The sequence below is a fragment of the Hyla sarda genome, chromosome 5 (genome assembly GCF_029499605.1).
Source record: "Hyla sarda isolate aHylSar1 chromosome 5, aHylSar1.hap1, whole genome shotgun sequence".
Classification (NCBI taxonomy): domain Eukaryota; kingdom Metazoa; phylum Chordata; class Amphibia; order Anura; family Hylidae; genus Hyla; species Hyla sarda.
In genome coordinates, this window is record NC_079193.1 from 6,482,731 (window position 1) to 6,509,825 (window position 27,095).

At 45.4% G+C, this 27,095-nt stretch overlaps 1 protein-coding gene across 1 annotated transcript in view; it reads right to left on the minus strand.

The window, feature by feature from the left end:
- The window catches only part of MYO1G (myosin IG), a gene marked incomplete in the record, with an annotated part of 144,313 nt that overhangs the window by 111,127 nt on the left and 6,091 nt on the right, over positions 1 to 27,095 (minus strand). Inside the window, 9 exon segments of the mRNA XM_056518769.1 lie at positions 5,520 to 5,665; positions 5,939 to 6,145; positions 6,269 to 6,385; positions 14,887 to 14,982; positions 15,919 to 15,972; positions 16,121 to 16,286; positions 17,804 to 17,897; positions 21,398 to 21,606; positions 26,416 to 26,804. Coding sequence (XP_056374744.1) covers positions 5,520 to 5,665; positions 5,939 to 6,145; positions 6,269 to 6,385; positions 14,887 to 14,982; positions 15,919 to 15,972; positions 16,121 to 16,286; positions 17,804 to 17,897; positions 21,398 to 21,606; positions 26,416 to 26,510 — 1,184 coding nt within the window.

The following is a 27,095-nucleotide window of genomic DNA, read 5'->3' on the forward strand; positions in this document are numbered from 1 at the left end:
TCCCTGCCCCATCACTAACTCATGTAAGCCATAGACAGAACAATCTCATATCTATCTATATATCTCATATCTATCTCATATCTATCTATCTTTCTCATATCTACTATCTATCTTATATCTATCTATATCTATCTATCTCATATCTATCTATCTATCTCATATCTATCTATCTTATATCTATCTATCTCATATCTATCTTATATCTATCTATCTCATATCTATCTTATATCTATCTAATATCTATCTATCTATCTCATATCTATCTATCTCATATCTATCTATCTATCTCTATATCTATCTATCTCATATCTATCTATCTCATATCTATCTATCTCATATCTATCTATCTATCTATCTCATATCTATCTATCTCCTATCTATCTCGTATCTATCTATCTCATATCTATCTGTGGTGGCCTAGTACGGGAGGTGTTACCCCGTACCCTTGCTGTCCTGTCAGGCAGCCTCCCTACAGTGTCCCCTGGGCCTCCTTGCATCTGCCCCCCCCCCCCCCCCCCCATGTAAATATGTTTTAATGTATTATATCATGTAATGAGTTCAGAAAGTGTTGTCACTTTAAGACTGTTTACCATGTGACGTGTCATGTGACTGTTACCCCCAGGACGGTACCAGTGACCAGGTGATCCCAGGGGTGACCTATGGGCTAGATAGCAACAACACAATTGAGTTCCTAGATAGCCCAACTTTCAGAGCTCCATTTCACAGTAATACACGTGTGTAGGGCAAACGAATGCTGACGGCACGCCAACTATACAAATCACAGTAGGTGAGTATAAATTTAAAACATAACTCACAATTTCTTTGGAAATTCTTCCGGCTTTAATTTTCTTTTTTCATATTGCACATCGGCTAGTCTCACAGGACCGTTATAATAGCATATTAGCAGCAGAAAATAGCAGCATATTCCGTAGTTTAACCGTTCCATGCCATACAATGCTAAAATGCTATTATAACGGTCCTGTGAGACTAGCCGATGTGCAACATGAAAAAAGAAAATTAAAGCCGGAAGAATTTCCAAAGAAATTGTGAGTTATGTTTTAAATTTATACTCCCCTACTGTGATTTGTATAGTTGGCGTGCCGTCAGCATTTGTGACCTATGGGCTCCCTGCTGGTCTCCCCATATAACCCCTGGGTGGAGCTTCTCTCTCTTTCCTTACAAGTCTTTGCTGAGGTCACGTCGAGTCCTAGAGAGTCCAGAGTCATAAGAGACCTCAATCCAGTCTGCAGCCACAAGAGGCTACAAGTAACACAGTCTCAGTATTGTCAGTCATCAGTCAAGTCAGTCACAGTCACCATTTGTCAAGTCAACATGGCCTGCATAAAAATGACCCCATCTACTACAAGTCCCAGCAAGCCCTTAAGGTCTCTGGGTCACTGGTCACCTCCATGGGTCCTGGCTGAACTGTATAGACTTTTCCACCTGTCTACCCTCAGTAAAGCTACTGTTATCCGTAACTTGGCGTCAAAGTCATTATTGCCCCCGTGCCTAGCCCAGGATCTAGCGGTATATGTTCGGGTGGTATCGAGAATAAACCACACCCTGGCGTCACGAATACAAGGGGTTAATTCCATCTGCCCTTATCACACCCAGTTACCACATATCTATCTAGAGAAGCAAATAGATACAGCACACCACAGACTTGAAATCAAACCTATATAAGTAGGGGATCATTTTAACCGTATGGACCTACAGAATAATGATAAGGTGTAATTTTTACCTAAATATGCACTGCGTAGAAACGGAAGCCCCCAAAAGTTACAAAATGGTGTTTTTTTTTTTCGATTTTGTCGCACAATGATTTTTTTTTCCGTTTCGCCGTGCATTTTTGGGTAGAATGACTAATGTCATTACAAAGTAGAATTGGTGACGCAAAAAATAAGCCATAATATGGATTTTTAGGTGGAAAATTGAAAGGGTTATGATTTTTAAAGGTAAGGAGGAAAAAACGAAAGTGCAAAAACGGAAAAACCCTGAGTCCTTAAGGGGTTAATTGAATGGGGTGGTCCATTGACTTTAATACATCATGGAATAAACTACACACTTTGATTTCAAGTCCGTGGTGTGCTGTGTCTATTGGCTTCTCTCCATTTTGGAACTGGAGGACTGAGGTTCCGGATATGCGGGCACCCCATTACTACCTTATCCTGTTACTGGTTGTGCTTTTTCTATTTGGACTTTATCTATCTATCTATCCCATATCTATCTCATATCTATCTATCTATCTCATATCTATCTATCTATCTATCTATCTCATATCTATCTATCTCATATCTATCTATCTATCTATCTCATATCTATCTATCTATCTATCTATCTCATATCTATCTATCTATCTCTCTCATATCTATCTATCTATCTCATATCTATCTATCTATCTATCTATCTCATACCTATCTATCTCATATCTATCTATCTATCTCATATCTATCTATCTCATATCTATCTATATCATATATATCTATTTATCTATCTATCTCATATCTATCTATCTATCTCATATCTATCTATCTATCTCATATCTATCTCTCTATCTCATATCTATCTCTCTATCTCATATCTATCTCATATCTATCTCATATCTATCTATCTCATATCTATCTATCTATCTCATATCTATCTATCTCATATCTATCTATCTATCTCATATCTATCTATCTCATATCTATCTATCTCATATCTATCTATCTCATATCTATCTATCTCATATCTATCTATCTCATATCTATCTATCTCATATCTATCTATCTCATATCTATCTATCTCATATCTATCTATCTATCTATCTATCTCATATCTATCTATCTCATATCTATCTATCTCATATCTATCTATCTCATATCTATCTATCTCATATCTATCTATCTCATATCTATCTATCTCATATCTATCTATCTCATATCTATCTATCTCATATCTATCTATCTCATATCTATCTATCTATCTATCTCATATCTATCTATCTCATATCTATCTATCTCATATCTATCTATCTATCTCATATCTATCTATCTATCTATCTATCTATCTCATATCTATCTATCTATCTATCTCATATCTATCTATCTATCTCATATCTATCTCATATCATATCTATCTATCTATCTCATACCTATCTATCTCATATCTATCTATCTATCTCATATCTATCTATCTATCTCATATCTATCTCATATCATATCTATCTATCTATCTCATATCTATCTATCTATCTCATATCTATCTATCTATCTATCTATCTCATATCTATCTATCTATCTATCTCATATCTATCTATCTATCTATCTCATATCTATCTATCTATCTATCTCATATCTATCTATCTCATATCTATCTATCTCATATCTATCTATCTATCTCATATCTATCTGTCTATCTCATATCTATCTATCTATCTATCTATCTATCTATCTATCTATCTCATATCTATCTATCTCATATCTATCTATCTATATATCTCATATCTATCTATCTATATATCTCATATCTATCTATCTATATATCTCATATCTATCTATCTATATATCTCATATCTATCTATCTATCTCATATCTATCTATCTCATATCTATCTCATATCTATCTATCTCATATCTATCTATCTCATATCTATCTATCTCATATCTATCTATCTCATATCTATCTATCTCATATCTATCTATCTCATATCTATCTATTAGTATTCTTGGTATACTGGTCTGTCTATAGCGGTTGCTTTAGTAACAATGTGATGGTTCTATGTGGTCATGGTGTGGCCGTATTATTTATCCCTTGCATAGTGAAATATTTGGTAACATTGGTCTACTATGATTTGTTCAGCAAGGACCCCTTCACAGCATCTTCCAGAAAGCATTTAAAGGGGTACTCCGGCCAAACATCTTATCCCCTAGTCTTAACTGATCGCGGGGGTGGGGGTTAGGGTTTGGTGCTTCTGCTGGGGTACCCCCGCGATCTCCGTGCAGCACCCGCATTCTATGCAGTGCTGCTGCTCTAGTTATCTTAGGGGATAAGATATCTTTGGCCAGAATACCCCTTTAATGTCCACGGCACGAGCGTCCACTCTCTTTACAGCATAGTGCCAGGACTTGCGCTGGAACATTCAACATGTACAATCCAGTTCCACTACGGAAGTTCGGCTACAGAACGATTCTGCCGAGATCAATGGGATTATGCTGAACACGGAATCTGCGTGGAATTTTCTCATGGAAATTCTGTGCGGAAGATCGGCTGTGTGTGAACGGACCCTAAGAGTATGATGATATGTGTGCCTTGTATACTGATGGTATTTTGGAATTTATACTTTAGAGATTTATAATCATAGATTTATTGCGGGGGACATGGGCACATTTGTTTATAGAGCGGGGCCCGGGTCCACAATTTCTCACATCAGAGCACTGAACTAATATGGTAGGACGGTATTCATATTAGGAAGTTCTATAGTGTTCTGGACTCCAAATAAATGCAGACTATATGTGTTGCTCAATGTAAACAGTCTTAGAGTAATATCATCCACTTTTCCATATTAGAAATGATAGCGTGGTACTCACTTACCGACTGTCAAATCTTCTTTATTTTGTGTAAAAACACACAACACAAGACAAGCAGGGAAGGGATCAGACAAGATAGGGGTAATTGTTTGTACAATTGTGGGGCATCTGTTGTGTGACACTGATAGAGAGACGCGCCACAAGGAATATATGGTGCTCTGACATCCTGATCTCTTTTTCTATACCTCCTGCTGACTGAGTACTACTTTTCCTTTACCTCCTGCTGACTGAGTACTACTTTTCCTTTACCTCCTGCTGACTGAGTACTACTCTTCCTTTACCTCCTGCTGACTGAGTACTACTCTTTCTTTACCTCCTGCTGACTGAGTACTACTCTTCCTATACCTCCTGCTGACTGAGTACTACTCTTCCTTTACCTCCTGCTGACTGAGTACTACTCTTCCTATACCTCCTGCTGACTGAGTACTACTTTTCCTTTACCTCCTGCTGACTGAGTACTACTTTTCCTTTACCTCCTGCTGACTGAGTACTACTCTTCCTTTACCTCCTGCTGACTGAGTACTACTCTTTTTTACCTCCTGCTGACTGAGTACTACTCTTCCTATACCTCCTGCTGACTGAGTACTACTCTTCCTTTACCTCCTTCTGACTGAGTACTACTACACATGTATATTTCCCTGTTCTTCGCTTCAGTTTGTGATCAATGACAAAGACAATTACAAACTGGTGGTGGATTCCATGAAGGTGATCGGCTTCATGGAATCCACAAAATAGGGGTATTGTAAAGTAACAGCCGTTTTGTGTCTTCACAACACTTTGTCTGGCCTCGAAACGGCTGTTGCCTTACGACACCTCTATCTTGTCTGATCCATTTCCCGCTCATCTCGTGTTACGTGTTTTCACGTGAATGGAAAAGCTAGGTCCAAAATTCGCCCTCGGGACCATGGGACCCGAGATAAGCCACCGAATATAACCAAGTTTCCTTTCTCACCTGTTATTATCGAAGATCTCAAAGCCATAAATATCCAGGACCCCAATAACCGTGTTCTTTCCGTGGACCCGAATGTCGTAGTTCTTCACCTCTATTACGCTGTTTATACGGCCGACGATCCAGCAGAACAACCTCTCGTAGAAAGCCTGGAAGGGGCGGAGACCGCAATACTGGACACATAAGTACGGATAGGATGGTGTGACGGTAATATACGGTAAACACTAAACTACTAACATGTTCCTTGAAGTTTTACATTTATCTATAGTAGTGTTTCTTAAGCAGTGTGCCTCCTGCTGTGGCAAAACTACAACTCCTAGTATGCAACAGCTGGAGGCACGCTTCTTGGGAAACTCTGATCTTTGGAAGTCTTGGATCATTCCCTATACTTAGACATAACGTCTCGTTTCATAGTTTCGTACCTTGGCGCAGGCTTCAGCGGCGTATGCCGCCTCTTTGATGCCATGCCCCTTCTCGATAATCTCACCCCCTCCAGCCGCCACCGTCCTGTAGAGAAGCGTCTTCTTCACGGCGTCCGTGTCGCAGCTTGTCAGCCGAGCGATATGACGGACCAGGTCCTCGTTTTCGAGAATTACCACGTCGCCGTCCATCGCAAAACACATGTTACCCTACGGTAGATGAATATGTTACAGGGCATAAATAATGGACGCGATGAAGGGAACCTGTCATGGAGGATCTGGAAAGTGTCCGATGGCTGGATCTCTGAATCCTCTAAATAGAGACGTCCTTACCAGGTGTAAGATGGCGGCCAGGATCTTGTAGACTGAATCCACCTCGTCTTGGCTGAAGCCGATCACCTTCATGGAATCCACCACCAGTTTGTAATTGGCTTTGTCATTGATCACAAACTGAAGAGAAGAACAGGGAAATATATACGTGGGTAGTAGTACTCAGTCAGCAGGAGGTATAATAAATATAGTAGTACTCAGTCAGCAGAAGGTATAAGAAGGAGGCTCATGATGGAGCAGCTCCATATTATCAGCATCACACAACAAATACCCCACAGTTGTACAAACACCTGCACACTGGCCCCTATTTCTTGATATTGCATGATGGGAGAAACACAAAATCATCATTTCACAGCAGACTATAGCATAATCAGTAAGTGTACAGCATCCGCGGTAGTCATTCCCTGTCTGCTCCTCTGCCTGTGACATTGTTCAGCACAAGGCAGCATGCTGTATACACACCTCATGATTTCCTATTTGTCCCAGTAAAGAGCTAGAGATCAGGGGCATAAACCAGCCATGCCTCCTGAGACAGCAGAGGATGATGCTTCATCTCAGGAAGGAGGGAGGAGCCGGGGAGCTGCTAAGACAACACCACACTGACAATGAGAGGACAACACAATTTCCTGTCAGAAGAGATGGAGGAGCCTGGAAGCTGCTGAGACAACACTAAACTGACAATGAGAAGACTAACCAACTTTCTGACAGCAGAGAGGAAGGAGCCGGGGAGCTGCTTAGACAACACCACACTGACAATGAGAGGACAACACGACTTCCTGCCAGAAGAAAGGGTGGACCTGGGAAGCTGGTGAGAAAACACCTAACTGACAATGAGAGGACAACATGACTTCCTTTCAGGAGAGAGGGAGGAGCCAGGGCGCTACTTAGACAACACCACCTTGACAATGAGAGGACTACACAACAACTACACAATTTCTTCTTAGGAGAGAGGGAGGAGCCAGGGAGCTGCTGAGACAAAACCACACTGACAATGAGAGGACTTCACCACTTTCTGTGAGGAGAGAAGCAGGAGCTGGGGAGCTGCTGAGACAACACCACAATGACAATAGTTGGACTACACAACTTCCTGTTAGGTGTATACCATGCAAAAACATGCTGACCCCAGTATAATTAGTGGTAACCCTTTATTTATATATCTTGGGGTGAGACCCTTGGTCCCAAACTGGACATCCAGCTGTTGCAAAACTACAACTCCCAACATGCCCGGACAGCAGTTGGCTGTCCGGGCATGTTGGGAGTTGTAGTTTTGCAAAATCTGAAGGTCCGCCATTTTGAAACCACTATATAGGCTATTCCCACAAGTGCCGACCCCAATTGACTAACGTTTGTTGTGGTCACAAGGAAGATGCCCAGGGTCCAGCTATTATCCTGCAGCTACTGTGACATTCATATCTCTGCCCAGAGAACTACAACTACCAGCTGGGCCCTAAATAACATCTTCAGCCATTACAATGGGGAATTGCAATGTCCTTTGTCTGAAAGGGATGGTGGCCACAGGACTGGACAATGTCTTGCCAGGTCCTTCACTAGGATGACATCTCCTGGCAGCGGCATCCAAAAACCCCCACCTGTCCACACCAGACCCCCCAATAAACAGTCCTGACCCTCCCGTACAGCAGCAGATAGACCCCCATCATTTCCCATGGAAAGTCACAACATGAAGATCTCATCTCCTGAACTCCTGACCTCGGGGGAGACGACTGCGGAGATTATTACATTATTCATGAATATTCTAATATAATCATCACGGAGGAAATGCAGCATCTAAGATGGAGCCGCAAGGAATCCGCAACAGCAACAAGGGCGAAGTGCAGCAGGGGGATCCGAGATAGCACAGGGATACTACACTCTAGGGCAGGGGTCTCCAAACTGAGGACCTCCAGATGCTGCCGGGGTCTCTCTCTAGAGACTCTCCTCTCAGGGGTCTCTCTCTACAGACTCTCCTCTCAGGGGTCTCTCTCTACAGACTCTCCTCTCAGGGGTCTCTCTCTACAGACTCTCCTCTCAGGGGTCTCTCTCTCTCTACAGACTCTCCTCTCAGGGGTCTCTCTCCACAGACTCTCCTCTCAGGGGTCTCTCTCTACAGACTCTACTCTCAGGGGTCTCTCTCTACAGACTCTCCTCTCAGGGGTCTCTCTCTACAGACTCTCCTCTCAGGGGTCTCTCTCTACAGACTCTCCTCTCAGGGGTCTCTCTCTACAGACTCTCCTCTCAGGGGTCTCTCTCTACAGACTCTCCTCTCAGGGGTCTCTCTCTACTGACTCTCCTCTCAGGGGTCTCTCTCTACAGACTCTCCTCTCAGGGGTCTCTCTCTCTCTCTACAGACTCTCCTCTCAGGGGTCTCTCTCTCTTCCCAGGGGTCTCTCTCTACAGACTCTCCTCTCAGGGGTCTCTCTCTCTCTACAGACTCTCCTCTCAGGGGTCTCTCTCTCTCTACAGACTGTCCTCTCAGGGGTCTCTCTCTCTCTACAGACTCTCCTCTCAGGGGTCTCTCTTCTCAGGGGTCTCTCTCTACAGACTCTCTTCTCAGGGGTCTCTCTCTCTCTCTCTCTCTCTCTCTACAGACTCTCCTCTCAGGGGTCTCTCTCTACAGACTCTCCTCTCAGGGGTCTCTCTCTCTACAGACTCTCCTCTCAGAGGTCTCTATTTCTATAGACTCACCTCTCAGGGGTCTCTCTCTCTACAGACTCGCCTCTCAGGGGTCTCTCTCTGCAGACTCTCCTCTCAGGGGTCTCTCTCTACAGACTATCCTCTTGGGTCTCTCTTTACAGACTCTCTTCTCAGGAGTCTCTCTACAGACTCTCCTCTCAGGGGTCTCTCTCTACAGACTCTCCTCTCAGGGGTCTCTCTCTCTACAGACTGTCCTCTCAGGGGTCTCTCTCTACAGACTCTCCTCTCAGGGGTCTCTCTCTACAGACTCTCCTCTCAGAAACATGTCCTGGTCAGATGGATCCAGATCTCTATAGAGAAACATGTCCTGGTCAGATGGATCCAGATCTCTATAGAGAAACATGCCTGGTCAGATGGATCCAGATCTCTATAGAGAAACATGTCCTGGTCAGATGGATCCAGATCTCTATGGAGAAACATGCCTGGTCAGATGGATCCAGATCTCTATAGAGAAACATGTCCTGGTCAGATGGATCCAGATCTCTGTAGAGAAACATGGCCTAGTCAGATGGATCCAGATCTCTGTAGAGAAACATGGCCTGGTCAGATGGATTCAGATCTCTATAGAGAAACATGACCTGGTCAGATCGATCCAGATCTCAGATCTAGATCCTAGTGAAGTAACATGGCCTGGTCAGATGGATTTAGATTTTAGTGAAGGAACATGGCCTGGTTAGATGGATCTCGGTCTATATGGAGAAACATGTCCTGGTCAGCTGGATCCAGATCTCTGTGGAGAAACATGGCCTGGTCAGATGGATTCAGATCTCTATAGAGAAACATGGCCTGGTCAGATGGATCCAGATCTCTATAGAGAAACATGGCCTGGTCAGATGGATCCAGATCTCTATAGAGAAACATGGCCTGGTCAGATGGATCCAGATCTCTGTGGAGAAACATGGCCTGGTCAGATGGATCCAGATCTCTGTGGAGAAACATGTCCTGGTCAGATGGATCCAGATCTCTGTGGAGAAACATGGCCTGGTCAGATGGATCCAGATCTCTGTGAAGAAACATGCTCTGGTCAGATGGATCCAGATCTCTGTGGCACTATTCCGATGTGGGAAACAGAATTTGGCACAATCACCACCCTTCAAGTCAAGTGTGAACAGTTCTGGCTGGTGGAGGTTGTAATGGTAGGGAAATGTTTTCTTGGTGCATCCTGGCTCTTCTAATACCTGTGGATGGTTGTTTGGACAGTGGGCTTCTCTAAGCATTGTGGCTGACCAAGTCTTCATCCATGCACCATGCAAAGGGTTTTATAGTCATGGTTTGCCTCAAGGAACGTGATTGCAGGTTTATCTTTCATCCTTGGTCTTCACAATCCACATGTCTTATTCCTATAGACATCTTAGGTCAGAACATGTCAGGACCTCCATAATGTGTGCGCTGAGAACTGATCCTGTCCACATGGGCCAATATTCCTACAGAACAAATCATCTGACCGTGTTCTGAAGGCCCACCTGTTACAAGATGGAGGACAGCAGTGTATAAGAGAATGGGTTAGCACCCCCTATGGGTGGGTGTAGAAGACTAAGATGGTAACAGCCTTTAGATGTGTGAATGAGCGCTTACTGCTCTATCTAGGACTGTGCTCCTCGAGGTGATCTAGTAGATCCTGACCTTAGATCCATCATGGTGGAAGGTTGTGTATGTTGCCTCCATACAATGATGATGACTACTATGGAGATCTCCTTGGGTGCTTATCACAAGCCTCAGTTTGTTTACATCAAAACATTAAAATGCTGCAATTGCCTTTTTGTTGTTTTTATTAATGTTTACCAATTACCACGAATACAATGTAATGCCAAAAAGTCATCAAGCCCTGCAGATGTGCATGGCGGGGAGGTGGAGCGAGAGCGCCATCTGCAGGACAATGAGATGTACTACAAGGATGAAAAAAAGAGAAGAAAATTTTGGATAACAACATAGTTGCATCTACGGCATTGATCCCCAACCTGTTGCTCTCAAGGCTGTCAGGGCATGCTGGGAGTTGTAGTTTTGCAAACAGCTGGGGACCTGCAGATTTGGGTACTGTGGTCTAAAGCACCCCGCTACAAATGAAGGAGACTGGTTTGGCTACCATCACATTGTTTCCTTCCTTTAATACATTTGCATATTTTTTTTCCCAAGGAGCATTGCCTGAAAATAAGTTTTTCAAGTCAGTGCCCTCCTTGTTTTTTATTTTATTTTTAAGTATTAAAAGTCAATAAAGCCATATGAGGGCTTGTTATTTGAGTGACAAGTTGTGCTTTTTAATGCTGCCATTTTGGGGTTCATATATTTTGCTAGTCGAAAAAAATTGGATTTTGTTATTCATATATATATTTTGCTTGGAAATTTACGCCGTTCATCGTACAGTAAAAATAACATAATAGCGTTATTCTGCAGGTCAGTACGATTACAGCGATACCAAATTTATATAGTTTTAATTTTTTTTCCCCAATAATAGAAACATTTTAAAAATAATTATTATTATTGTCGCCACAATACAAGATCCATCACTTTATAATGTTTTGCCTGATGGCACTATGTTAGAGCTCTTGTCATTTTTATCGGCACCATTTCAGGATACATAATGACTTTTTGATGTTTTTTTGGGAGGCAGATTATCAGAATACCACAATCATGGTGTATTATTTTTTTTACAGTGTTTAATGATTAATAATACAATTATTTTATAGCTCAAGTCATTAAGGGCGTGTAAATACCAAATATGTTTACTTTTATTTCACTTTGTGTGTGTTTTAAGAAAGGATAAAATAGGCATAGGATATGCTTAAAGGGGTACTCCGCCCCTAGACATCTTATCCCCTATCCAAAGGATAGGGGATAAGATGTCAGATCGCCGGGGTCCCGCTGCTGGGGACCCCGGGGATCGCTGCTGCAGAACCCCGCTATCATTACTGCGCAGAGCGAGATCGCTCTGCACGTAATGACGGGCAATACAGGGGCCGGAGCATCGTTACGTCATGGCCCCGCCCCTCGTGATGTCACGCCCCGTCAATACAAGTCTATGGGAAAGGGGCGTGGCAGTCGTCACGCCCCCTTCCATAGACTTGCATTAAGGGGATGGGCCGTGATGTCATGAGGGGCGGAGCCATGACGTCACGCTGCTCCGGCCCCTGTATCGCCCGTCATTACGCACAGAGCGAACTCGCTCTGTGCAGTAATGTTGGCGGGGTGCCGCAGCGGCGATCCCCGGGGTCCCCAGTAGCGGCACCGCGGCGATCTAACATCTTATCCCCTACCCTTTGGATAGGGGATAAGATGCCAGGGGCGGAGTACCCGTTTAATTTATTGTAAAATCAAGCGGGAATTACAGAGATGGCAAAGTGACGCGTTTTGGCTATATTCAATAGCCTTAGACTAAGGCTATTGAATATAGCCAAAACACATCACTTTGCCATCTCTGTAATTCCCGCTTGATTTTACAATAAAATAATCATATCCTGAGCTTGCGCTGGACCCACCTATTATGTTGGAACTTTGCTGCTGTATTGGAGTCCATCCAGGTCCGTGTTGTTACGAGGTGAGGGGGTGAGCTGGATTATAGGGTTTGTTGGGAAATTTTTTTGTTATTTTTTACATTTTATTTTTAAAACAATGTTTTTTTTACTTTTCAGCAATCACCAGCAGAAGGGGGGGTTGCTTTTTCCTCCTCGCCTTCTAATAGCCATAACGCTTTATATTCTCCCCTACAGACTGATATGAGGCTTGTCTTGTGCGCCACCAATTGTACTTCGTATTGACATCCCTCATTTTGCCACAAAATCTACATTGAAACAAAAAAAAAATTTTTTTGGGGGGGGGGGGGTGGGGGGACATTGGATTTATTTTTAGCAACGTTGGGGGGGAGGGGGGGGATTCTACACTGTGCACTTTTTATGGTAAAAGTTATACATTATCTTTATTCTGTTTTCATTTACTACCTAAAAATTTGATCTTTTTGGAAAAAAAAAAACGAGTACGATTAAAATCATCCTCTTCTGACCCCTATAACTTATGATCTGTAGTTTTTATTGGGACCATTTTGTTTTTTTGAGACTTTTTGATGACTCTTTATTCCTTTTATTTCTGGTATATGAAGCAAGTAAAAATCTGCAATCCTGGTATTTAGGTATTTTTTTACATTCACGCCATCGACCGTGCGGTTTCATTAATGTTATATTTGGATAGTTCGGACATTTATGTACACTGCAATACTATGTATGTTTATTGTTATTTTTGTTTACATTATTTTAATTAAAAAATTGGGAAAAAAGGTGAATAATTTAAACTTTTCCCATTTTTTTTGTACACTATTTTTTTGTCCCCATATTGCAGTGTTTTCCAAACAGTGTGTCTCCAGTTGTTGCAAAACTACACTACTACTTGCAATCTTGTGATTGCAGACACTGATCAATGTTGACTAATAGCACAGCACTGATCATTGTTATCGGCGCTCTATTACTACAGGCTGCTGAGGCTGCCTGCATTATTGGAGCGTTGATCGGACGAGCTGGAAGCAGGTAGTGACCCTCCACCTGTCCTCTCAGCTGATCAGGACCTCCGTGGGTTTTTCCGCAGGTGTCCCGATCAGCTTCAGTGAACCCGGCGTTCGTTTAGAGCGTCGGGTGCAGCGCTCATGACGTTACAGCTACGCCCCCTCAATGCAAGTCTATGGGACATCATGCCCCCTCCCATAGACTTGCATTGATCCTCCCATAGACTTGCATTGAGGGGGCGTGGCTGTGACATCACAAGCCTCCGCCCCGCATCCCCAGTCATCCGGCACGGAGTGAAGTTCGCTCCATGCATCGGATGTCTGGGGTGCCACAGCCGAAATCGCGGGGGGTCCCCATCATGGATAAGATATCTAGGGGCAGAGTACTCCTTTAAGTCCCAGCGCTGGGAGGAGACACAGTCAGACACGCAATGAAGGGGCCGAGCTGCACAGGAGGTGAGCCTACAGCCATGGTGAAGCCCGGTTCTGCTCCCGTGTTTCACCTGATTGCCTGATCCCGTGAGTCGTGGCCCGGCCCACCGGTGGGTGTGCGGCCCGCTGTTTCTCCTCTCATTTAGATAATCGACAAATTTTGCCAAGGGCCAAATTGCTCTATTGCAATCCATCATGATCGTGATTCAATTGTGATATATCGTGTAGCCCTAATATATATACATAAGGACAAACAGTTGCCTATTCAAATTTTGTCCAAGTCTACAGAATGGCGCTGGTCTCTAGCTCTAAACGCACCCATCATGCACTGAGGTTGGCGTGGTATGGGGTGAGATGCAGGGCAGATGGAATTACCCTAGGGGCAGATGGCATTAACCCCTTGTATTCGTGACGCCAAGTTACGGACAACGGTAGCTTTACTGAGTGAAAGATGGAACAGTCTTTACAGTGTAACTGGGCCCAAGGAGGTGACCAGTGACTCAGAGACCTTAAGGACTTGCTGTGGTTTTGGACAATTCAGTGGAGGCCACGTTCACTAGACAATAGATGACAGTGACTGACTAGACTTGACTGGAGATAGACTACGCTGTGACTTTATCTTACTTGTAGACTTGTGGCTGCAGACTTGACTTGAGGCTCCGATGACTCCAGACTCTTAGGCTCGACTGCACCTCAACAAAGACTCAGGAACTAAGAGAGAGAAGAGACTCCTCCCAGGGCTTCTATGGGGGAGACTCTAGTGGGGTCCCATTGGTCACCCTTAAGTCACCTGGTCACTGATACCTCCTGGGTAACAATCACATGACAACTCACATGACAACTGGTGATCACATGTTAACCTTTCTTAAAGATACAACATTCTTATATACATAACATAAGGGATGATATACAATTACAGTAGAACAAATGAAGGGGGGGCCAAGGGACACTGCAGGGAGGCTAGGGTATGGGGTAACAACTCCCATACTGGGCCACCACATTGGCAACTTACATTGTTGTTAGCGCCCTCACTGGTGAAGACGTATAATGTGGGGTCCCTCTGCAGGTGGTACGAACTCAGTAATGCTTCGGGGGCCCCCAGGAGGAGCTGAAAGAAAAGAGATTTCCATGAGAGAACATATCACCATACAGGAACCATAGTAAGCAATACTACGTAATACCCCATTAAAGGGGTACTCTGGTGGAAAACAGATGTTTTCAAATTAATTGGTGGCAGAAGGTTCTACAGATTTGTAAATTACTTCTATATAAGAAATCTCAATCCTTCCAGTACTTATCAGCTGCTTTATGCTCCACAGGAAGTTGTGTAGTTCTTTCCAGTCTGACCACAGTGCTCTCTGCTGACACCTCTGTCTGTGTTAGAAACCTTTCAGAGCAGGATATGTTTGCTATGGGGATATGCTCCTATTATGGACAGTTCTTGACACTGACAGAGGTGCCAGCAGAGAGCACTGTGGTCAGACTGGAAAGAACTATACAACTTCCTATGGAGCATACAGCAGCTGATAAGTACTGGAACGGTTAAGATTGTTATATAGAAGTAATTTACAAATCTGTTTACCTTTCTTGCACCAGTTGAGTTCTTGTACAACTTTCTAAGCCAAAACATAAGGTAGGCCCCACCTCTCAATTGAAGCCCCCGCACTACACCAAGTGTGTCTTATACCAGTGGCCATTTTTTGCAACAGCTAGAGGACTGCAGTTTGAAGACCACTGCACTAAGGAATAAGATGAGAGGAAAACCTTGATTTACCTTTCGGGGACAGTGTGTATCCTCTGGAGGAGGGCAACAGACCTTTAGTGTCCGAGCATGCTGGGAGTTGAAGTTTTGTGGCATATGGGGGCCATAGTTTGGAGACCACTGTCTTATACCATGAAGACTGTCCCCTCCCCCCAGGAGCACTGGCACATTCTCCATGTGCTGAATTTACAATGCTTCCGCTTTGCTGCCCAGTCTCAGCGCCCTCTTTTGTCCACCTGTCTCTGGCACATCTCCTATAGACCAGCCGCACAGTCCACGCACCTGGTAGAACGAGTGGAAGTTCCTTTCTCCCCGCTGCTGCTTCAGGACCCGGGACTGGAACGAGAAGACATCACGTTTAAAGGTCATGAAATATTTGTCCTAGAGGGCGTTCTACACAATGTCAGGATCCCTAGAGGACAGTCTATACCATGTCAGGATCCCTAGAGGACAGTCTATAACATGTCAGAATCCCTCCTCTCACCTTCTCCAAAAGATAGTTGTTGATGTGTCCACCGGTTGGGTCACCCTTGAAGTCAAAGTTGATGTCCATGTATTTACCGAATCTACTAGAGTTATCATTGCGGTTGGTTTTAGCGTTTCCGAAGGCTTCAAGAACACAGTTGGACTTCAGGAGAACGTTCTTCACCCTGGGCAGGATAAGAGATGAAGATTACCCCATCTTGCTATCAGAAAGGATAATGATGGTGAACTATGATGATATCTACAACCACAACTCATATGAAGGTCTGCTTGCTATGAGGCTATGGATACACATATAGCAGAACATGACCATAAGAGTTGTTATGCTACAGTATGTGCTAAGAGTCCCACCCCAGGAACCTTATAAGTTCCTAATATTCCCAGTTTTAAGGAACCTTTTTCACCTTGAACAACTTACTGTTATATAAAAAAAGACTATGACTGTGGGACCGTGATGGGCACTTCACCCATGCCTCATAGAGAAGTGGTGCCTCTTATGAGAAGCCCAGGAGCTTTAAACAATTTCTATAGCAAAACACAACCTCAAAGGAGTACCCTAGTGCAGTAAAAATTATCATTCCGACCGCTGGAACCCCCTGCAATCTCCTGCACAACACCCTGGCAGTCCCCAGAAAGGGAGCATGCTGACCCCTGCACAAAGCAGCAGCTAACTTGTCCCCTCCATGTTTATCTATGGGAGAGACGGAAATACCCGAACACTGTATTTCTGGCTCTCCCATAGAGATACATGGAAATAGACAATGAATTTGGAACTGTGATGGGATCTTCATCCATGCCTTGTAGAGAAATGGTGCCTCTTATGAGGACCAGGAGACTCAATCTACTCCTATAGCAAAACACAACTATAAGACTTGTTATACCACAGTGTCTGATGCAAGTTCTGGACCCTAGGACCTTCATAATTTACTGAATATTCTCAGTTTTTAAGTAAATACTATAGTTAAAAAAAAAAAGGAACAGTAATGGGATATACATCTATGCCTCATAATAAAGTGTGCTTCTTACAAGGCCCAGGAGCTTCAAGGACGACCATAAGACTCATTATACAGATACAAGTCTGATGCAAGTTTTGGACCCTAGGACCTTCACGATTTCCTGAAAGTTCTCAGTTTTGAGAAAATACTATACATGTAAGCAAAGATTGTGGGACAGTTATGGGACCTTAACCCATGCCTCATAATAAAGTGTGCTTCTTATTAGGCCCAAGAGCTTCAAGCACAAACATAAGTGTCGACTGCAAGGTCTGGAGACCAGGACTTTTATGATTTTCTAAATGTTCTCAGTTCTTGAACAAACTTTGTTACAATAAGCAACTCATTGTTATGTAATCCCAACAAAGATTCAACAAGTAACCTATACCGAGCCTCCATAACAAAGTGACGCATGTATGATCTAGAAGAGGGCCCAGAAAGGAGATATAGAACAAAAACTGTGTAATGTGGGTAATTGTTCTCTACTCACTGATCATGGCCCACTCTTTAAGGGTTAGTTCAGTCTCCTGATTTCACCTTTGTACCCAGGGGTCAAGTCCTGAGAAAAGGTGTGTGATTTTCACTCAAGGGCTGATCCTGCTAATAGGAACAGTGGAAAAAGTGCAGGAACTCCATTCCATGCGTAGGACTTAAGCCTAGTTTGTACCTCACAAAAAATACAAAAATCTCACCTTTCCACCTCCTCTCGTTGAGTGGGGTTCGTTATGGCTGCAATGTACTGCATGATGTACTTGCTGGCTTCAGTCTTCCCGGCTCCGCTCTCACCTGTGAGACAAAACGGGGTCACCTATCCATACTGTCAATCCCTAAAACCTCATATTACATCGGCGGCTGTCTGGGAAGAGTTACTATGTGAGAAAAGAAACAATGAAAGCTTCAAAACTACAAGTCCCAACATGCCGTCAGGCCCTGCCCGGGGTACCGCGATGCTCCAGCAATTTTCTTTTTCTTAAATCTCCCGTTCTGGCCTGCGCGCCTATGAATCACGGCGATGTGGCAAAGGAAGCCTGCGTGTACATTGCGAGTACCTGCGCACTGCGCACACAGCGCCCCCTGCGGCACCGTGAGTGAGTCACAGGCGCCCAGGTCGGGAAGGGGATATATGCAATGGGGATGGTGCGCCGGACCATCCTCCCAGCCCCAGGACCATCTTCCCGGCCCCAGGACCATCCATCCTCCCAGCCCCAGGACTCCTGGCCCCAGGACCATCTTCCTGGCCCCCTGCAGAAGGACATTAAAAAACAGCTCAGCTTAATTAAGGTACTGCACCCTCTTCCCTCTGTCACCCCTGTCCAGCCCCTTTGTCACCCCTCTGTTACCCCCTTTCACCCTTGTCCACTTTCCTGTCATCCATGTCCACCTTGTCCGCCCCTATCACCAATGTCCAACCCCCACTATTTACCCCTCTGTCCCTTTGTCACCCCTGTCTACCCCTCTGTTACCTCCTTGTCATTCCTGTCCAACCCTTTAACCCCCTACACCCTCGTCACCCATGTACACTCTTCTACACCCCTCTGTCACTCATGTACACTCCTCTACACCCCCTACACCCCCTGTCACCCATGTACACTCTTCTACATCCATCGACACCCCTCTATCAACCCCTACACCCCCTGTCTCCCATGTACACTCTTCTACACCCATGTACACCCCTCAACAACCCTCTGTCACCCATGTACATTCCTCTACACCCCCAACACCCCTGTTACCCATGTACACCCTTCTGAACCCCTACACCCCCTGTCACCCATGTACACTCTTCTACACCCATGTACACCCCTCTGTCACCCCCTATGCCCCCCTGTCACCCATGTACACTCTTCTACACCCATCTGTCACCCATGTACACCCTCAACACCACTGTCACCCATGTACACTCCTCTACACCCCCAACACCCCAGGTACCCATGTACATCTCTCTGCACGCCTACGCCCCCCTATCACCCATGTACACTCCTCTACACCCATCTGTCACCCATGTACAACCCTCTGTCACTCCTCTACACACCTGTCATCCATGTACACCTTTCTACACCCCTCTGTCACCCATGTACACTCTTCTACACCCATCTGTCACCCATGTACACTCCTCTACACCCCTCTGTACCCATGGACACTACTCTACAACCATCTGTCACCCATGTACACCCCTCTGTCACCCCTACACACCTGTCATCCATGTACACTCCTCTACACCCCTCTGTCACCCATGTACACTCTTCTACACCCCTCTGTCACCCATGTACACTACTCTGCACCCCTCTGTCACCATGTACACTATTCTACGCCCATCTATCACCCATGTACACTCCTCTACACACCTGTCACCCATGTACACCCCTCTGTCACCCCTACACACCTGTCGTCCATGTACACCTTTCTACACCCCTCTGTCACCCATGTACACTCCTCTACACCCCCAACACCCCAGGTACCCATGTACATCTCTCTGCACGCCTACGCCCCCCTATCACCCATGTACACTCCTCTACACCCATGTACACTCCTCTACAACCATCTGTCACCCATGTACACCCCTCTGTCACTCCTCTACACCCCTGTCATCCATGTACACCTTTCTACACCCCTCTGTCACCCATGTACACTCTTCTACACCCATCTGTCACCCATGTACACTCCTCTACACCCCTCTGTACCCATGGACACTACTCTACAACCATCTGTAACCCATGTACACCCCTCTGTCACCCCTACACACCTGTCATCCATGTACACTCCTCTACACCCCTCTGTCACCCATGTACACTCCTCTACACCCCTCTGTCACCCATGTACACTCCTCTGCACCCCTCTGTCACCATGTACACTATTCTACGCCCATCTATCACCCATGTACACTCCTCTACACACCTGTCACCCATGTACACCCCTCTGTCACCCCTACACACCTGTCGTCCATGTACACCTTTCTACACCCCTCTGTCACCCATGTACACCCCTCTGTCACCCCTCTACACCCCTGTCATCCATGTACACCTTTCTACACCCATCTGTCATCAATGTACACTCTTCTACACCCCTCTGTACCCATGTACACTCCTCTACACCCCTCTGTCACCCACGTACACTCCTCTTCACCCCTCTGTCACCCATGTACACTCCTCTACACCCCTCTGTCATCCATGTACACCCACTACACACCTGTCACTCCTGTACACTCCTCAACACCCCTCTGTACCCATGTACACTCTTCTACAACCATCTGTCACTCATGTACACTATTCTGCACCCCTCTGTCACCCATGTACACTCCTCTACACCCCTCTGTCACCCATGTACACTCCTCTACACCCCTCTGTCACCCATGTACACTCTTCTACATACCTGTCACCCATGTACACTATTCTGCACCCCTCTGTTACCCATGTACACTCCTCTACACCCCTGTCACCCATGTATACTCCTCTACATATCTGTCACCCATGTACACTCCTCAATACCCCTCTGTCACCCATGTACACTCCTCTACACCCCTCTACACCCCTCTGTCACCCATGTACACTCCTCTACATATCTGTCACCCATGTACACTCTTCTATGCCCATCTATCACCCATGTACACTCCTCAATACCCCTCTGTCACCCATGTACACTCCTCTACACACCTGTCACCCACGTACACTATTCTGCACCCCGCTGTTACCCCTTAACACCTATACACCCCTGTATCCCTCTTCACTTGTAAAAGGGGAATCTGGAGACTGATGCAGGAAAAGTGCGGAGCCTATTAAGTTTGTTTTGCAGGGAAATGGTGATGATGACCCGGAGAAGAGAAGGGAACGACGCTAATTTTAGAAGACGTCACTTGTGAGTTACTGTATAAAGCAGCACTGTAATCTACATGGCCAACAGATAAATTGATGTTGTGCCTTGCGGCTGTTTACCCCCCCCCCCCCCCCTTTTTTTTTTCCATTTGCTCGTCAAATTCGGTTGGGGTACCCCGCAGAAATATTTTTTCTGAGGGGTTCCCCGTGCCAAAAAAGGTTGGAAACCCACCACTGCCTTAGACCGTGATCACAGACACTGAAACACTACACATAATGGAAACAGGACTATTGGTTGCTGCTGCAGTACCACATGTGGCCATTGGAGGCAGCATAGAAACATAGAATGGGCAGGCTGGATATTTGTAGGCCATTTCAGGGCACAGGCATTATACATTCTATAGGCCTAGGTATCTATAAAGCTATTAGGAGATTATTTTGGGTGAGTGCGTTGAATGACCCCCACGGGGAATGCGGCACCTGATATAACTATACACGTGTCCTTCGCCCTGCGTTTCATGGCCTTATACGCTGCGTCTGCGATGGCGTACAGATGCGGGGGTCTCTCGTACAGCTCCCTCCCCCGGTAATACTCGATCATTTCTTTCCCATACAGGTCCATGTTTTTGTAGGGGTTCACCGACACCACGACTTCCCCGATATAGGTGTAGATCCTGCCAAAGCCAAACCTGGAGAGAGGTGGAAAGAAATTGTCAGATTCTGGGTCTACTGGAGAGATGGCAGTAATACTGCAGTGTATCTAATCCTTTCATGTGTGATACTGTCTACTAAACTGGTGTATCTAATCCTTTCATGTGTGATACTGTCTGATGTGTATCTAATCCTTTCATGTGTGATACTGTCTGATGTGTATCTAATCCTTTCATGTGTGATACTGTCTACTAAACTGGTGTATCTAATCCTTTCATGTGTGATACTGTCTGATGTGTATCTAATCCTTTCATGTGTGATACTGTCTGATGTGTATCTAATCCTTTCATGTGTGATACTGTCTACTAAACTGGTGTATCTAATCCTTTAATGTTTGATACTGTCTGATGTGTATCTAATCCTTTCATGTGTGATACTGTCTGATGTGTATCTAATCCTTTCATGTGTGATACTGTCTACTAAACTGGTGTATCTAATCCTTTCATGTGTGATACTGTCTGATGTGTACCTAATCCTATCATGTGTGATATAGTCTGATGTGTATCTAATCCTTTCATGTGTGATACTGTCTGATGTGTATCTAATCCTATGATGTGTGATAATGTCGGCAAAGCTGTTTATCTAATCCAATCATGCGTGATACTGTATGCTGAGATGCTGTATCTAAGCATATCCTGTATGAAACTTCTGCTCAGCTAGTGTATCTATGCCTATTATGTGTGATACTGTCTGCTGAGCCACTATATCTAATCCAGTTAAATGTGATACTGTCTGCTGAGCTATGTATCTTTAAGCCTATCTTGTATGAAACTTCTGCTGAGCTATGTATCTAAGCCTATCATATGTGATACTGTCTGCTGAGCTGCTGTATCTAAGCCAATCCTGTATGAAACTTCTGACGTGCTAGTGTATCTAAGCGTATTATATGTGATACTGTCTTCTGAGCCTCTTTTATAGGGGTAATTGAGTGGGATGAACTACCCCCCCCCCCCCTTATGTTGTGGGATAACTTGGAGTAATAGTGTTATTAGGATGTGTTCTCTATCCAACCTCCCTGACTGTATCTAAGCTATTATGTGTGATACAGATTTACATTCTTTATCATACACTATGGACAGGGAGATTACAATTTCATGTGCTCGCCCAGTGGGAGCGGAGTGTGTGCGGTGGTCTCTCTGATAACACCCGGGGGGGGGGCACAGACGACTACTATCACAGAGCCCAGAACTTCCTGCTCCATGTCCTAACCCCACAATATAGGTCCTGAAAACTAATATTAGCTGGAGTTCTCTGTGCTCTGCACAGTACCACTTCCCCTGTCCTATATACCGTATTTTTGCCCTATAGGACGCACCGGTGTATAAGACGCACCCAATTTTTAGGTGCAAAATCTAAAAAATTAAAGATTTTGAACCCAATAGTGGTCTTCAACCTGCGGACCTCCAGATGTTGCAAAACTACAACTCCCAGCATGCCCGGACAGCCGTTGGCTGTCCGGGCATGCTGGGAGTTGTAGTTTTGCAACATCTGGAGGTCCGCAGATTGAAGACCACTGCATAGGAGGTAATACTCACGTGTCCCCGTCACTCCGGAACGTCTCTGCTGCTGGTCGGGTATCCTCGCTCTCAGTCGCCGCCATCACGTCGTTACGCACGCCGACGCACGTACGCGACGAAGTGATGACGAGGAAGGAGAGCGCCGGCCATACAGGGGATCCCTGAACGGAGAAGACACCGAGGAGGCAGGTAAGGTCCCTCCCGGTGTCCTGTAAGCACTAACCCGGCTATTCAGTCGGGCTGTTCGGGACGCCGCGGTGAAATCGCTGAACAGCCGGGTTAGTGTCACTTTCCCTTCAGACGCGGCGGTCAGCTTTGATCGCCGCGTCTGAAGGGTTAATACAGGGCATCACCGCGATCGGTGATGTCCTGTATTAGCCGCGGGTCCCGGCCGTTGATGGTCGCAGGGACCGCCGCCATAGGTGTGTATTCGCCGTATAAGACGCACCGACTTTTCCCCCCCAGTTTTGGGGAAGAAAAAGTGCGTCTTATACGGCGAAAAATACGGTAGCGGGTGTAATCCTCAGTATCTCCTCTTATTCTGTATATCTATACAGTGACCCCTCGACCTACGATGGTTCCGACATACCATATATATACAGTGACCCCCCGACCTACGATGGTCCATCGCATAAACGGCTATCCTGCAGCGCAGACTGCTTCAGCTGCCCCCGGATAGCCGTTTACAGTGCCCCGTGTGGTCCGCTGACGATCACTTACCTGTCCTCGGGGGCTCCGGCGTTTCCTCTTCAGGATCCTCTGCATCGTCCACGCTCTCCACCGTCATCATCACGTCGTCCCGTCATCCAATAGGAGCGGTGTGCGTAGCGACGTGATGGCGGAGACGGAGAGCGAGGATGCCGGGGAAGCAGAGGCCTTGCCGGAGCGTCGGGGACACCCCAGGGACGCGGCGACAGCGATGGAAGGCGACATCCCGGGCAGCGGTGACGAGTGGTGACGGTCCGGAGCGGCGGGGACAGGTGAGTACAACTTCCTCTAACAGTGGTCTTCAACCTGCGGACCTCCAGATGTTGCAAAACTACAACACCCAGCATGCCCGGACAGCCGTTGGCTGTCCGGGCATGCTGGGTGTTGTAGTTTTGCAACATCTGGAGGTCCGCAGGTTGTAGACCACTGTCCTATACTTTACATTGCACGGATCCCTCAACATACGATGGTTTCAACAAACGATGGTCCATTTGGAACGGATTACCATCGTATGTTGAGGGACCACTGTACACCACACAGTACCACTTCTCCTGTCCTGTATATATGGACACTGCACAGTACCACTTCTCCTGTCCTGTATATATGGACACTGTACAGTACCATTTCTCCTGTCCTGTATACATGAACACTGCACAGTACCACTTCTCCTGTATATATGAACTCTGCACAGTACCTCTTCTCCTGTCCTGTATATATGAACACTGCACAGTACCACTTCTCCTGTATATATGAACACTGCACAGTACCTCTTCTCCTGTCCTGTATATATGAACACTGCACAGTACCAATTCTCCTGTATATATGAACACTGCACAGTACCACTTCTCCTGTCCTGTATATATGAACACTGCACAGTACCACTTCTCCTGTATATATGAACACTGCACAGTACCACTTCTCCTGTCCTGTATATATGAACACTGCACAGTACCACTTCTCCTGTCCTGTATATATGAACACTGCACAGTACCACTTCTCCTGTATATATGAACACTGCACAGTACCACTTCTCCTGTCCTGTATATATGAACACTGCACAGTACCTCTTCTCCTGTCCTGTATATATGAACACTGCACAGTACCACTTCTCCTGTATATATGGACACTGCACAGTACCTCTTCTCCTGTCCTGTATATTTGAACACTGCACAGTATTGAACAAACAATAGAGGTCGGGGGTCCAGCTCACAAAAACAGCTCACAATAAAAACAAATGCCGACGCGTTTCGAACTTACTAAGAGTTCTTATATGGACACTGCACAGTACCACTTCTCCTGTCCTGTATATATGAACACTGCACAGTACCACTTCTCTTGTCCTGTATATATGAACACTGCACAGTACCACTTCTCCTGTCCTGTATATATGAACACTGCACAGTACCACTTCTCTTGTCCTGTATATATGAACACTGCACAGTACTACTTCTCCTGTCCTGTATATATGGACACTGCACAGTACCACTTCTCTTGTCCTGTATACATGAACACTGCACAGTACCACTTCTCCTGTCCTGTATATATGAACACTGCACAGTACCACTTCTCCTGTCCTGTATACATGAACACTGCACAGTACCACTTCTCCTGTCCTGTATATATGAACACTGCACAGTACCACTTCTCCTGTCCTGTATATATGGACACTGCACAGTACCACTTCTCCTGTCCTGTATATATGGACACTGCACAGTACCACTTCTCCTGTCCTGTATATATGAACACTGTACAGTACTACTTCTCCTGTCCTGTATACATGAACACTGCACAGTACCACTTCTCCTGTCCTGTATATATGAACACTGCACAGTACCACTTCTCCTGTCCTGTATATATGAACACTGCACAGTACCACTTCTCCTGTCCTGTATATATGAACACTGCACAGTACCACTTCTCCTGTCCTGTATATATGGACACTGCACAGTACCACTTCTCCTGCCCTGTATATATGGACACTGCACAGTACCACTTCTCCTGTCCTGTATATATGGACACTGCACAGTACCACTTCTCCTGTCCTGTATACATGAACACTGCACAGTACCACTTCTCCTGCCCTGTATATATGGACACTGCACAGTACCACTTCTCCTGTCCTGTATACATGGACACTGCACAGTACCACTTCTCCTGTCCTGTATACATGAACACTGCACGGTACCACTTCTCCTGTCCTGTATATATGGACACTGCACAGTACCACTTCTCCTCGCAGTGCTGGGGGTGTCTCCATCTTCTGTGGTGTCAGGATGAATCATTCGTGATCCGTGTTCTCTATATTAGACCTGAACTCCATCATTTCTAATCATTACACAGACTCACAGAGCAGCACAATGGCGCCTCAAGTGGTGAAGGTGAAAACCTTCCCCTGTGTAGTGTCCATGTAACAAGAATGTGACAAGAAGAGAACGACCTATAGACGTCTGATGTCTCACATTTCTCTGCAGTGTTTTTGGAGTTTTTGAACATTTTCGGACATAATGCGGTGTCTGTCTCCAGCCTGCACAGCTTTCTCAGAGGAGTTCCCCTTTAACCTACCTGAGCTTCAGATTTGCCATAAACTCCTCCATAGTCACATTGTCCAAGAGAAGAAAATCTGCTTTTCCAAATTCCAGGCTCTCCTGTTCCGCCATCTGCCAGCGAGGGGCGATCTCCCTGATACCGGGGACTGAATGCGACAAAGTGACGGCTCAGACCCAGATGTGCAACAAGTGCACAGGAAGAGTGAGCGCAGGCGAGAGCCGATCTGTGACTTCCTGCTGCGGTTTCAGGCGGAGACGACTGAAGGGAAGTGAAGAGATGACTGTGCCGGCTGTGAATAGGTGATTCCACAACTGGCCATCCTGACCGAGGGGGAGCCGTGATATCATCGCCTCAATACGACTCTACTACCGCGCCAATACCTGGTCAACGATCACCGGCGCCGGCTAAAGGGGAACATCAAAAAACAGGAAGAAAAAGTATAAATGCATATACTGAATACAGAAAAACCTACTATCCAAATAATAGTAAGACCCGAGGGATTCTCTAATACCAATAATATCTCAGGCATGATGATGTCATCCTGGGGAAGCTTAAATGATGATGTCACCAGAATCGTGGTGTAGGATTCATTATTTGAGATGTAATTCAAGGTGTACACAAAGATCCCCGCCCCCTGAATGACATCACTGATATAATAGTAATATAATGACATGTGATCACAGCCCCGCCCCCTG